At 42.4% G+C, this 12,801-nt stretch overlaps 1 protein-coding gene across 1 annotated transcript; it reads right to left on the bottom strand.

The window, feature by feature from the left end:
* Window positions 1–2,604: 2,604 nt before the first annotated feature.
* Window positions 2,605–10,564, bottom strand: KISS1 (KiSS-1 metastasis-suppressor). The gene is made up of 3 exons (XM_018576775.1): window positions 10,470–10,564; window positions 9,756–9,814; window positions 2,605–2,933 (listed from the first exon to the last, which is right to left on the bottom strand). The coding sequence occupies exons 1-3, from the start codon at window positions 10,562–10,564 to the stop codon at window positions 2,623–2,625; spliced, it is 465 nt and encodes a 154-aa protein (XP_018432277.1). The 3' UTR covers window positions 2,605–2,622.
* Between the last annotated feature and the right edge of the window lie 2,237 nt (window positions 10,565–12,801).

The raw sequence follows: 12,801 nt of genomic DNA, 5'->3' as shown, positions 1-12,801 counted from the left end.
GTACAGTCTCAAATTTAGTTTACTAATTTGTATTGAAATCATAGTCCATCACGGAAGCGAGATTGGAGCGATGGATACTTTATAACACACACAGGGACCATGGGGGACAAAAGTAACCACCCTCCAGAAGGAAGGACAGTGTCAGCACCAATTCAGAGATGATTTGAGGATCTATAGCTGAGTGATACACAAATAAGATACATTAGTTAAGGTACATGAATGCATTTTTAAGATTTAACTCCTGAGTTTAGTGTCACTTTAATAATGAAAAACACAACATGGTCTACTTAAAACAGGAGGTATTTGCCTGTAAATAAATAAATAAAGGATTTGCATGGCTCCTCCAACTGTCCTAAATGAGGGATACATCCCGTTATTTTATGGATCAGTGATGGAACTGAGACAAGCAAATACTTTCTGTTTTGAAGGAGAACTGAACTCAACAACGTAATGATTGCTGTACTATAGGGACATTTAAGAAATGTTAATTGTGTCTAAGAAGTACCCTGACATTTTACCCGATACATTTTATCCTAAATTCCTCCTAAAAAATAGCAGTGCACTTCCCGGTATGTGAGGGTCCCAAGACAGTGTGAGATTAAGTTACTGATGCCTCTGACTGCTGGTTTCATGAGATTTAAATTGATGGAGGCTCTGACATGAGGAAGCAAAAGCCCTGCCTCTACCAAGATGGCTGCCTCCACACAGAGCCAAAGCACAGAACGAGACATTGTAAGTGAGTAATGGGGAATGATCAGCTGCAGGGTTATTCACAAATGGGTGAAGAGTTTGGAGAAGGAAGGAGAAGTGAACAATCTAGGACAGGTAAACCACAGGCAGTGCTGTTGACTAGCCCTTTGCCTTCCTCCTGCTTTTTTTGTTGAGGCACAGCTTCCAGAGTTCAGTTCCTCTTTAAGGAGAATATAAAAATGTCAAATAAATATTATAAAATAAAATGTGTAACTATTGTCAATATTGGTAAATAAATATATAGTTGTAACTGACTATAACTGAAGTGTGTTGTAGTACATAGAAACATACTTTAAAGGAGAACTATGAGGTGAGTGAAAATCACTCAGCTTCATAGTTCGAGTTGATGTGTGACAATGAAACTGCCACACGTCGGCTCAATAGATCGGGAAGTGAGAGAACACATACGGTCGCTCGATCACTTCTCGATCCTGTACCAGCAGAGACCCGTGACTGGGATCCCCCCCTCCCATATACGATCCTCCAGCGCTGACTGGCGGAACGGACGGGGAGGGGACGGGTACAGCTGGCTCTGCCTCTAGATAGGCGGAGCCAGCTGTCAATCACGCAGCTGGGTGGATGCAGACAGTAATGTCGGGATCCGTCCCGGCAGCGGTGATCTCAGTATACCGCAAGCTGTAGCGCACGGTGTACTGAGCTTTGGGTGATGGGAGGACGCTAGTTTGTGTGTTCTCCAGTGACCCTGGGGAGAACTATGGGGAAAAGCACTGACCCCATAGTTCTCCTTTAAAATTATTATTTTGACAAAGTATATGTAAAGCTAAAACACTTTTGGCATCTTGTCAACGGCACTTGACAGGAAATTTATTTCTAAAGTGAACAGAAAGCTCCCTTAGAAAGTTGTCGCTGAAACAGGTTTTCCTATTGCAATATTTCCTTTACCATCTGTTCTTGTGTAAACTGTAACATTTGAGATGAGCTTCTACCACTCTCTCCAAAACTAAAGTTCAAATCATATCTGAACATTGTGGTGTGCTAAAAGGCAGGTCCATTGTGACTCTTTGAGGATGTGCACTAGGGTGCCCTTTAAAAAGAAAGGCATTCAAATTAAATTTGAATAGCTTAGTGCTTGTCCTGATAACATTACATTATGGAGCAGGGCTTTTCAAACTGCACATGTGTATTTGCACTTTCCCACGTTTATTGTATACAAAGATATTACAGATTGATCAAAGAAACTGCTTCCAGAAATTGCTGGTAAACATGTATCAGGGGCATATTACATATCAGTGTTAATTATGAAGATGTTTTTATTTTATATTATGAGAAAATAACAATATGTGTCAATTTTAAATAAATATATTGATCCCTGACCACATATGTAACAATGCTAGATATATTAAGATATCAGATATATACAGTCATATAGATACCCTACTGTGATCATCATAAACTACTTAAAATGTATTCTTATTGTGATATTATTTATAATTGCATAACTAGAATAAAACACATTAATTAGAAGTAATATAAATTAAATTGTTTAGTTGTAAAGGGGAACACATTTCCAACATTCACATTTCTGTTAAATAACTCAATTTCAAAATCCCTACTCACCTGCTCCTGTGAGGCAATGTAAGTTTGGTATAGGCACTTAGGACCCCTGGGGATGTATGTTCAGCATTACTAAATTTTTATGCACATAGTTCCATACCGGGAATATACATGCATAGCATGAGCATGTGTGTGCATATTGTTAAAATGTTAAGTAAATTATAGTAGGGGGTCCCTGCAGCATAACCCAAGATTAGTGACCTGGAAAGCAGGTTTTCAGTTGTAGTAAATCAGGCCCTTACCATCCTGAGCTCTTTGAAAAACAATGTCAAGATTGTCTACGATCCATTGATATTACTAGATTTTCACTTTAGACTTTACTGTCCCAGATTCTCTTTTTCCATATCTGAGACCAAAGGAATTCCAGTTATAAGATGATAGATCTTTCTCTCTTTCCACCAGGAAGGTGCCTTCAGGTACAGGAATAACGCCATTAGGAAGGGTTAATTCACCAGACCATAGCTGATCAGCTGGGATCATTTTCTTCTTCCTACACAGAAGTGCATATATGGGTTTCTGTTTCATCCTCCATGTAGTATCTGTCTTATCTGAGCATGGCAAAGCACTTGTCCACTGATTCTTCTTGTTCACCAAATTCATTTCTGTTACTGTAGGACAGATAATGCATACATAATATCTGTAGAATAATCATATTTTACTTGTATATTTGTAAATAAAGTTAAAATGTGTTTTTTTGTTTTTGTTTTTAGTGGAGCAAAAGGGTTATAACCCAATTTGGTATTTATTTCTGTCTGTATCCCTGCTCGGGACTCAAAGGAAAAATCCAAACTTTTAAGTTGTGTCCAGAACAGAAATAAAGAGGAAATCCTACCACTGAGGGCACTTATTAAGGTGATAACTATTTAACAGAGGATTTCCTGTATATTAAAAAACAGTCTCTCACTTCTTCATGTGTCTACAAAACAGGAAGTAAGAGACAACATCCATAATAGATAGTTAAAGAATGTCACCAGCACACCAAATTGATGATTACAGCAAATAAGTGTTCATTTAGTGACGTATTATGTCTTTCGTTTGCAAGCTCTTTCGGGGCCATGCAGGGTTCCCTTCATCAGGCTCAGAGATTAGGTAATTTTGAGCACCTGCCTGCATATTCATATAGGAATCCCGGTAAGGAGTGCAGCAAGGATCTTCTTTCTTGTTCCAATATCCATAATAAAAATAAATAAATAAAATAACAGGGGTTTTAACCATTCCCAATCCTGTCCAAAAATATCAAAACAGTTTTGGGCTTAGATACTTGATATCACCTATGCAGCTTAAAATATAAAAAGTTAAGTATCACATATGTTGATACATTTCATTATGCTTAATAAATCTTTTAAAATTCATTCTGGTGACAGTTTATCCAATCTTGCCATCTGCTTTGTCCAGTTTAGATTACATTCAGATTTAGCTGATCAGCTAAGTATTTTCATTATCTTTTACTTTGTATTTCTATATGTAATTCATAAATTTAGTGGTCCATGAGGTCCAAAAGGTTGGAGACCACTGCACTAGACTGCGTACTGCTGTTGAACACATTTTAATGCTGAGAGAGAGCAGAATGAAGGACTGAATAGCTTATGTTTAGGGCCTAAAGCTATGTCCAGCTTATAGTGGCGGATGAACATGTTGGGAGTAGACCAACTCGCTGCCCTACATACTACGGAGGATTTGGATGCTGGCTACCACAGGTAGGTATTATCTATTGCAGCCTTTCTCAACCAGTGTGCCTTCTTGTTTTTTCAGGTGTGCCTCGAAATTTTGTGAAGGTAGGACTTCTGATATAACTGGGGGGGACGGGACACTCTGATGTAAAGGGGGTGTCTAATGTTAAGAGAGCTCCTGATGTGAAGGAGAGGGGACTTCTACTGTGAAGGGGGGCTACTGATGTAAAGGGGGACTTTGATGTAATGAGGAACCACACTTTGTGTGTTTTTGCATTAGGTCCCCCCTTAAAATCCATTACATTTTAGTCGGGGGTGCCTCGAGATTATGCATTTTTTAAGGGTGCTATGACTGAAAAAAGGTTCAGAAATGCTAATCTACTGGCTCATGGTGTAATGTTGCAAAGTAGAATTTACTGCCACTTTAACCCCCTAACAGGGTTGCTTAAGAGATGAATAAACATGCCATGCAGACCAAACACAAACCAGTCTTGCTCAGAATCACACTAGCTTTCAGAAGACTGCTCAGCAAAACCCCTTCAGTGATCTTAAGATCAACTTTGCAGTGTCACAGGTTGGAATCTAGCAGAAATGTTAAAGGTAGTGAGAGTTGATGCAATGCACCAAAAACAGCTGCAGTTTAGAGCCCCACAAACTCATAATCTGATAATCCTTCCGTATCTCTACATCTGCAATGTATTTCAGGTTGCTGGATCGGTAGTTTTAAACACCAGAGTATCTGTTCTGTAAGTCTTTTGGCTGTGACAGGTAGCTTTTACAGGGCTATTCACAAGAGGGTGAAGAGTTTGGAGAAGGCAGGAGAAGTGAACAATCTAGGACAACATAGATTAACTGGAAAAATTCTCCAATTCAGCTCACTTTCCAGTCCAGCATGTTGTCCTAGATTGTTTATGGCTCCTGCCTTCTCCAAACTCTTCACCCATTTGTGAATAACCCTGATAGTGTCCCACGCTTCAAATACAGGATAAGTTACGTATACTGGAGAAGGGGTTACTTTGGTTTTGGGTGTTAATTTAAAATGAACCTGAACTCTAAAAGTGAATATCTGTTATTTTTTACCAACAATACAGAAATGTGCCTAAGCAGCACCATTAAAAAAAATATTACTTTTTGTTTTGAATTCATTCTGACTGTGCACTTTCTGGTATGTGAGTGTCAGTGGCGTAACCAGAATTATGGGCGCCCGGGGCAGAATTTTTTTTTCCGCCCCCCATATTATATAAACATCCACTGGAACTGTACCCCCCACACATATATATCAGCTAAGGAACTACAAGTCCAAGTATGCCATCATTGACCTTGTACACCCCCCCACACACACACATATCTCCCAGGGAATGGCAATATCTGGTTGTTGTACAGGGGCAATGAGGGCATGCTGGGACTTGTAGTTCCCTAGCTGATATGTTATGAAGCTGTATTCTACCTGAAAGTACTACAATGCCATTATAGAACTAAGAATAGAACATAAAATAAAACTTTTTTTCTTCTTCTAATACTCACCTGATTCCTGGATCCACCAACAAGCGCAGCCTACCGTTTCCCATGCTGTTAGAAGTTGCATACAGCGTGTGCTGGTTACTACTTAAACCGGCGCGCGCTGTGTGCAGCTTCTGGGAAGATACGCTATTAGCATAGCGATGAAGCCGGCTGAGCATTTTGCATCACTCCCGCTACGCTAATAGCGTACAGGGCAGCCATCAGGGTGGTACGGCCGATACTCATGTAAGGGGTCCGGGCAGCCGGCTGATGGTGAAGAGCGAGGAGGCGGAGGCCTGGCCCTAGCAGCACAGGGCCCCAGCATTGCCGCTCCAGCGGCTTTGAGACAAGCTAGGGCCCCATCAGCAACACTGCTCGTCTGATGTCAGACTGGCTGGTCCAGCGGCAGACGAGGCCATGTGTGCAGGTAAGAGGAGCTAGGAAGGAAGGAGGGAGGGGAGGGATGCAGCCCTGACCAGCCCACCTGAGACCCCTTCAGAGCCCACCATAGACAGTCTCAGATGGGCTGTGCTGCATCTATGGTGGGCTCTGCAGGGTCACTCTCAGGTGGGTTCTGTGTCCAGCGCGTCACAAAGCCCTGCGTCCAGTGCGTCACTAAGTACAGAGACCCCCGCAGTCTAAAACTAAAGCACTGTAGCCTCTAATTGATAGTCTCAGGAGATTTGGCAATGCTGGTAAACTGTGCTGCTCAATGTTCTCCATGATGGGGGCTCTGACAAATAATACTGGGGAAATATCAGCTGCAGGGTGACCACAGACAATATTGGTGACTTGTCCCTCTGCCTGCCTTTTTTGGGCACATCTTCCAGAGTCCAGTTAATCTTTAAGGTTAGAGTCAGAATTCAGAGAGTTAAGGATTCATTTAGGTGTTTGAGGGGATGAAATGTTTATGCCTCATTGGGTGGGTTAGATTAAGTGTTATAAGTTGGTTAAAGCTACACTGTGAGGTTTAAACTAGAGAATAAAGGTGCTGTTCTTTGCACCGTGGTTCCATCCCTCGAACAGGCCAGGCATAGAGGTTTCAGCAAGGGATAAATCACTAATACAACATTTGGAGTCAGAATACTTAGGGTCATTGTCATGCTGAAAGGTGAACCTCCATCCCAGTCTCAAATCTCTGTCAGACTGATACAGGTTTCCCTTAAGAATTTCCCTGTGTTTAGCACCATCCATCATTCCTTCAATTCTGACCAGTTTGCAAGTCCCTGCCAATGAAAAACATCCCACAGCATGATGCTGCCACCACCATGCTTCACTGCGGGGATGGTGTTCTGGGAGTGATGAGAGGTCTTGGGTTTGCGCCAGACATAGCATTTGACTTAAAGACCAAAAAGATACATTTTAGTCTCATCTGACCAGAGTACCTTCTATAATATGTTTGAGTTAACTCCCCTTTTGGCAAACAGCAAACATGTTTTTTTAATTTATTATTTTCTGTAAGCAATGGCTTTTTCCTGGCCACTCTTCCATGAATGCCAGCTCTGTGGAGTGTACGGCTTAAGGTGGTCCTATGGACAGAAACTCCAATCTCTGCTACAGTGCTTTGCAGCTCCCTTAAGATTATCTTTGGTCTCTTTGTTACATCTCTGATTAATGCTCTAGTTGCCTGGTCCATGGGTTTTGGGGGAGGAGGTGGCCTTCTCTTGGCAGGTTTGTTGTGGTGCCATATTCTTTCCATTTTTTAATAATGGATTTAATGGTGCTCTGTGAGATGTTCAAAGTTTCAGATATTTTTTTTTATAACCCAACCCTGATCTGTACTTCTACACAACTTTGTCCCTGACCTGTTTAGAGAGCTCCTTGGTCTTAAAGGTGCAGCTTGCTTGGTGGTGCCCCCTGCTCAGTGGTGTTGCAGACTTTTGGGCTTTTCAGAAGAGGTGTATATATACTGAGCTCATGTGACACTAAAGGTGGCCATACACTCTACAACCATCGCAAGACTTTAGTCTTGCGATGGTTGTAAAGGGATTAAAAAAACGTACGATCTGCCTATCTTGGACAGGCAGATCGCACTCTCGATCATCGCAAGCCCACCCCCCTGAGGGGCGGGCTTCCGATGACCGCAATGCTGAACGGGCAGTGTGCGCGTGCGCACACCGGCCCGTTCAGCATTTATCTTCCGAGCACCCTTCTAACCAGCCAAGAATCGTACGATTCCCGGCTGGTTTTCGAACATGCTGGTTCGACAGAAGACGTGCGACCGTACAGTAGAAACGGTCGCACGTCTCCGTTCACACTGCTCGATTATCGTACGAAAAACCGATCGCATACGATTATCGTACGATAATCGTGCAGTGTATGGGCACCTTTAGATTACACACAGGTGGTCTTTATTTAACTAATTATTAGGGGTGCACCTGAATGAAATTTTGAGACCGAAACTGAGAATAAAACATTTTTTAGGCTGAAACCTAAAAAAAAATGTTTCCCAATCTTTAAACAAAATAAAAAATTTTCTTTATTTCTTTTTTGTTACTTTACTGTTGGGGGCTCTGAAGAAATATAGGGGTCTAACACTAAAGACTCCTGATATTTCCCTTTTAAAATAGAAAATCTCTTTTTCTGCAGCCCCTGTTATCAATGAACTGAGTGTTCCTGTTCACTCATACATTGTGTACTTACTATGTCCACAATCATGAATGCATAGGAAGTGATGTAATTCACTTCCTATTCATTCATAATTGGACATAGTAAGCACACTATGTCCAGTTATTTACAAAACTCATCGATCAGCTGATCATGAGTATTTGTATACAGCTCTCCATTCTGAATCAGCTGTCACATGAGGGGGGCAGGTGGTGGGGGAGGAGAGCTCTGCCTCCTGTGACAGATCACAGTGCTCTCCTCCACTGACCGCTCTCCATCCTGACACAGGAGGCGGAGCTCTCCCACACCTCCTGACTCCACCTCCTATGTCAGGATGGAAGGTGGTGAGTGGAGGAGAGCGATGTGATCTGTCATAGGAGGTGTAGCTCTCCTCCCCCACTGACAGATCACAGCTGTCACCACCCTGCACCGCTCCCCAGGAGGCCGAGCCGGGAGGTGAGCTCGGCCTCCTGCAACAATCACCGCCTACATTGCTCGGCATCCTGAAAGCTTCTCTCCTCCCCTCTGGGTGCTGGCACTGCATTGGAAGGTACACAGACCATTGCCCAGCGGGGAGAAGAGAAGTTGGGATACACTCAATTTTCAACCGCATTTTCGGCTGTCATGGCACTTTCGGCATTTTGCCAGAAGTGCCATTTTTGGACAAAATGTTTCAGTGGACGAAATTTTGGTGCATCCCTACTAATTATGTGACTTCTGAAGGTAATTGGTTGCACCAGATCGTATGTAGGGGCTTCATAGCAAGGGGGGTGAATACATAAGCATGCACCACTTTTTCCCATTTTTTATAAAAATATTTTTGTTGATTTCACCATTTTGGACTATTTTGTGTATGTCCATTAAATGTAATCCAAATAGAAATCCATTTTAACGCCAGGTGGTAATGCAGCAAAATAGGAAAAATGCTAAGGTGGGGTGAGGGGGGGGGGATAATTTTGCAAGCCACTGTAAAACTCCACCAGGGATGGCTGTTTTTATTTTATTGTCTGAAACATTAACACACGAGGAAGAGGCGCTTTCTTCTCTTTTAATTAAAAAAAAAAGTTATACTCCCTCACTGCAGCGACCGAACTGGCTGGCTCCAAGGATGAGGTGAGTATGACAGTGGTAGCCCCACTGCAAGAGTTAGTAAAATTTCTGCCCAGAGTTCTTCGAAAATGTGGAATGCATCTTTACCTTCTCTGGGACCTGCTGTTGCCTTGTTGTTCTTACATCTTACATTGACAGTGCATTTCGTGGCCTGAAATCCCAGGCTGTGTTTTTAGCCTTGCCCAGTTTTCCTCTACAGAAAACCCTTTGTACTTTTTATCTTCATTTTCTAAAGTACAACTTTGGCATCCCATTAAAAGACGTATCCTGCAGTACCAACTTGTAAGTGTATCTGTAGTCCCCCTGCAAAGTCCCACACATACCTGTTGAGCCTGCCATGAAAGCAGGCTTCTTGTGATGACATGGCAATGATGCTACACTGCTTCTATATTTAGAGCAGAGTTGCCACTCTCAGGTAGACTGTGTCTGCTTACACCAAATTGGCATGAAAAATGTTGCAGGGGGTGTGGCTATCAGTGTTGTCCCTGCTTATTCGCAAGTCTGTAGCTTGTTCAGTCAGCACCTGGCAACACCTAGCATTACTTTCTGGATTGGAAGCACTGCGTCTGTTGCTGAAACCATCCCACTGTGAGTTGCAGTGTCTGGGAGGGGACACGTGTGAGAGATAAAAGAGAATTTGGTTCAGTCAGGGAAGGTAAAGGATTTTTTTGTTGATTTTATGAGGCATGTGCATTGCATAGTAACAGAATCTGGTATCGACTGCCATACAGGAATCTTTATTTGTAGTTTAAGGGACACTGTCTTGGACTTCAGTGCAACAGAGACAGCTTTGTGAGCTCAAACAGAAAGTTAGAAGCTCACTGGATTTCTGGCTGAGTGGACAAGTAATTTTCTATACTTGCAGCATTTTTAACCAGTTGACATCCATCGAGCACATATAGGCGATCGGCGGGCTATGGACCCGCCGATCGCCTATATGTGAAACACCCGGTAACGGGTGTGTGCATTTAGCGGGTCTTTTCTGCCCGTGCGTGCCCGCTAGGGGGCGCGCGCGAGCAGAAAAAAATTGCCGTCTGGAGACGGCAACCCGCAGATGCTGCAGTGCCGTCCGTCCGTTTTTTTACTACGGGCGGACGGCAAGAGGCTAAAGAGGCAAAACATAGGGAAATGTGCATGTAGTGCAGAGAAGTATTAAATTATATATATTTATTTTCTCTTTTTTGCCAAGGCAAGCAAACACTTTAAATAATAAATGGTGTGTATCGTTATAGTCTTTTCTATAACATTTATAGAAACAATAGTTTACCTGTGACTTTGGAGGTATGCACAGGCCGTCTGAAATTGATTCCAACTATCAGAACAATCAGACAAAGAGCAGTGAGTTTCATCATGTTTTTTTAATGGAAGTTTCTGCAGATAAACACAAAACATATTATTATTTATTTATACTTTGATTTATTGTTTATTATTTTCCTAATTTTTACTGGTGATTTGTATTAACAAGTATGACTTTTAGCAAGAATGCATCAAAAACAAATACATGTTTACAGTAACTGGCTAATAGTCAAATCGATGTCACAGTGAAAGCCTTCAGACCATCTAGATTTCCAATGTGGTAAAAAAAATGTACCCATCTGTCATTAAAGGAGAACTATGGGATGAGTGAAATCCATTCATTCTCACAGTTAGAGCCGCTGTGTGACAGTGAAGCTGTCACACGTCAACTGTATTGATTACTCAGCGATCACAAATCACTGATCACGATCTTCTACCTGCAGAGAGTGGTGACTATCAGTCACCACTCCCTACAGGAGTTTCCTTCTCCCCTCTCCTTTCCTCCAGCACTGACTGGAGGGGCAGATGGAGATGGGGGCGGGCAAATCAGGCAGTGGGGTGGATCCCGACAATATCGTCCAAATCTTTCCCAGCTGCAATGTGGCTCTACGCTGTCAGCATATAGCAGGCAAATATTTTCCTTAAGGTCATTCTTACAAAATGAAATGTCATTTAAATTGTCTAAAGACCATCTAAACATTTTTTGGGACTGCCAAATACAAAACCATGCTGAAGATCATGAAGATGATGAAGATGGCGGCCTTGTGATCTTAACATGGAAGTGAAGTCTTATCTTTTTTTTAAACTGCTGACAGGCAGACTTTTTATGTCAAAATAGAGTTATGTTGGTTTCTTCCTACATAGAACCTTCACCGTGTCTGTTAGCACCTTTTGTTTTGTTCCCGCACTCAGCTTAGTGTAGAGGCTTAGCAGGATACTTGCCGAGGTTAAGTAACCATGTGTGTGAATGTGAGCGGTGTATATGTATATATATATATAGCTCCCATCTTATTTTGTGATGTGGCTACTAGACATTTAGTGATTGCCAGGGCTGTAGCCTGGCTGGATTATAGTGTCATTTACCTGGTTAATAAGGTCTCTAGCATTGATTGTTTCCCCCGGGTGGAGTATGACTCTGCTGTATTGTGGGACAGCCAATAAGTGTATGTACGGTGCAGCAGCCAATCCCTGGGTTTCTCTCAACCAGTGGTGCATGCTGGGATAGGGTACATATACTGGAGGGAATTGCCATGTGCTCACATTAATCTGGACCAGCCATGGATTAGGGGTAGGTGCTGTCCAGCCTACCCCCCAGGCTAGGCCTGAGGACTGGGGGTGGGCAGAGGTTGAGTGTGGGAAGAGTTTCCCTAGGCCTCAAGTATGGAGGAGGTTGTGTTGTTTGCCAGAGGAGGAGAACCAGAGAAGCTGATGTCGGCTGGAGGTGCTTGGAACATAGAGGACCTCTGGAGCATGGCTGGTGTCTCTCTTGCTAAGGATCTGTGCTCATTCCCTGCACATCTGTTATTCAAATAACTATTCGCTGTACTACTAGTGGACCTACACTGAGATGCGTAAAAGGTCTGGTGAGTCTGGAGTCTGTCTGTTACACCCTGGATGTCTGGGATCCCTATACCCTCTCTCCCCAATGTGAAGATGTTTAATAAAAGTTCTTCAGCATTACAATACTGGAGTGGGCATCAGCTTTGTGGGCACTAGAAGAGGGCGGTAGAATGCTAGTGGGGCAGCTGAAGATCAAACCCCTAGACAGATTAGTGATGACCCAGGTTATTCCTGCGGCTCCTCTGGGTGTGAGCGCTATTGTATGTGTTTTTGAAGCTGAACTCCTTGAAACACTCAAAACTACTGTAATGCAAGAGTTAAGTAGGGTATACACTGATAGATTTTTGAACGAACAATTCGTACAAAAAATCTTGTTGGAACGTTCAATATTGCCTTTAGAGACTTGCCGAATGTTGTTCAAAATTTCGTTATATTTTCATTTCGATTTAACATTTGTTTTTTGAATGAATGAAAACCACATTCACTGTTAAAATGTTGTATCCAGAAATATTTTCCAATATGCTCTTCCAAATGTTTTCAGCACTGTGGTCGAAATTGATCATTGATTTACCCCATCAACTATTAGAAAGTCAAACAAACGTTCTGAAAACAATTTCATTCATTTGAAATTCTTCCAGTGTATACCATACTTTAGGCTTAGTTTTGTCTAGAGCACCTTCAAAAGCAGGTTCAACTCGCCTTATCTCTCAGTCCCTTGGAATCTGGAGACTTT

The sequence above is a fragment of the Nanorana parkeri genome, unplaced genomic scaffold (assembly GCF_000935625.1).
Source record: "Nanorana parkeri isolate BGI_ZX_2015 unplaced genomic scaffold, ASM93562v1 scaffold77, whole genome shotgun sequence".
Lineage (NCBI taxonomy): Eukaryota > Metazoa > Chordata > Amphibia > Anura > Dicroglossidae > Nanorana > Nanorana parkeri.
This window is presented reverse-complemented; position numbering and strand designations above follow the sequence as displayed.

Coding starts and splice junctions, on each gene's coding strand:
- KISS1 (XM_018576775.1), bottom strand. CDS start 10,564: ATGATGAAACTCACTGCTCTTTGTCTGATTGTTCTGATAGTTGGAATC. Junction 9,815..10,469: donor AAAGTCACAGGTAAACTATT/GTTTCTATAAAT, acceptor GTCCCCTCCCAG/ACACTGCAACTCACAGTGGG. Junction 2,934..9,755: donor CAGTGCTTCCAATCCAGAAA/GTAATGCTAGGT, acceptor TCTGTCCTACAG/TAACAGAAATGAATTTGGTG.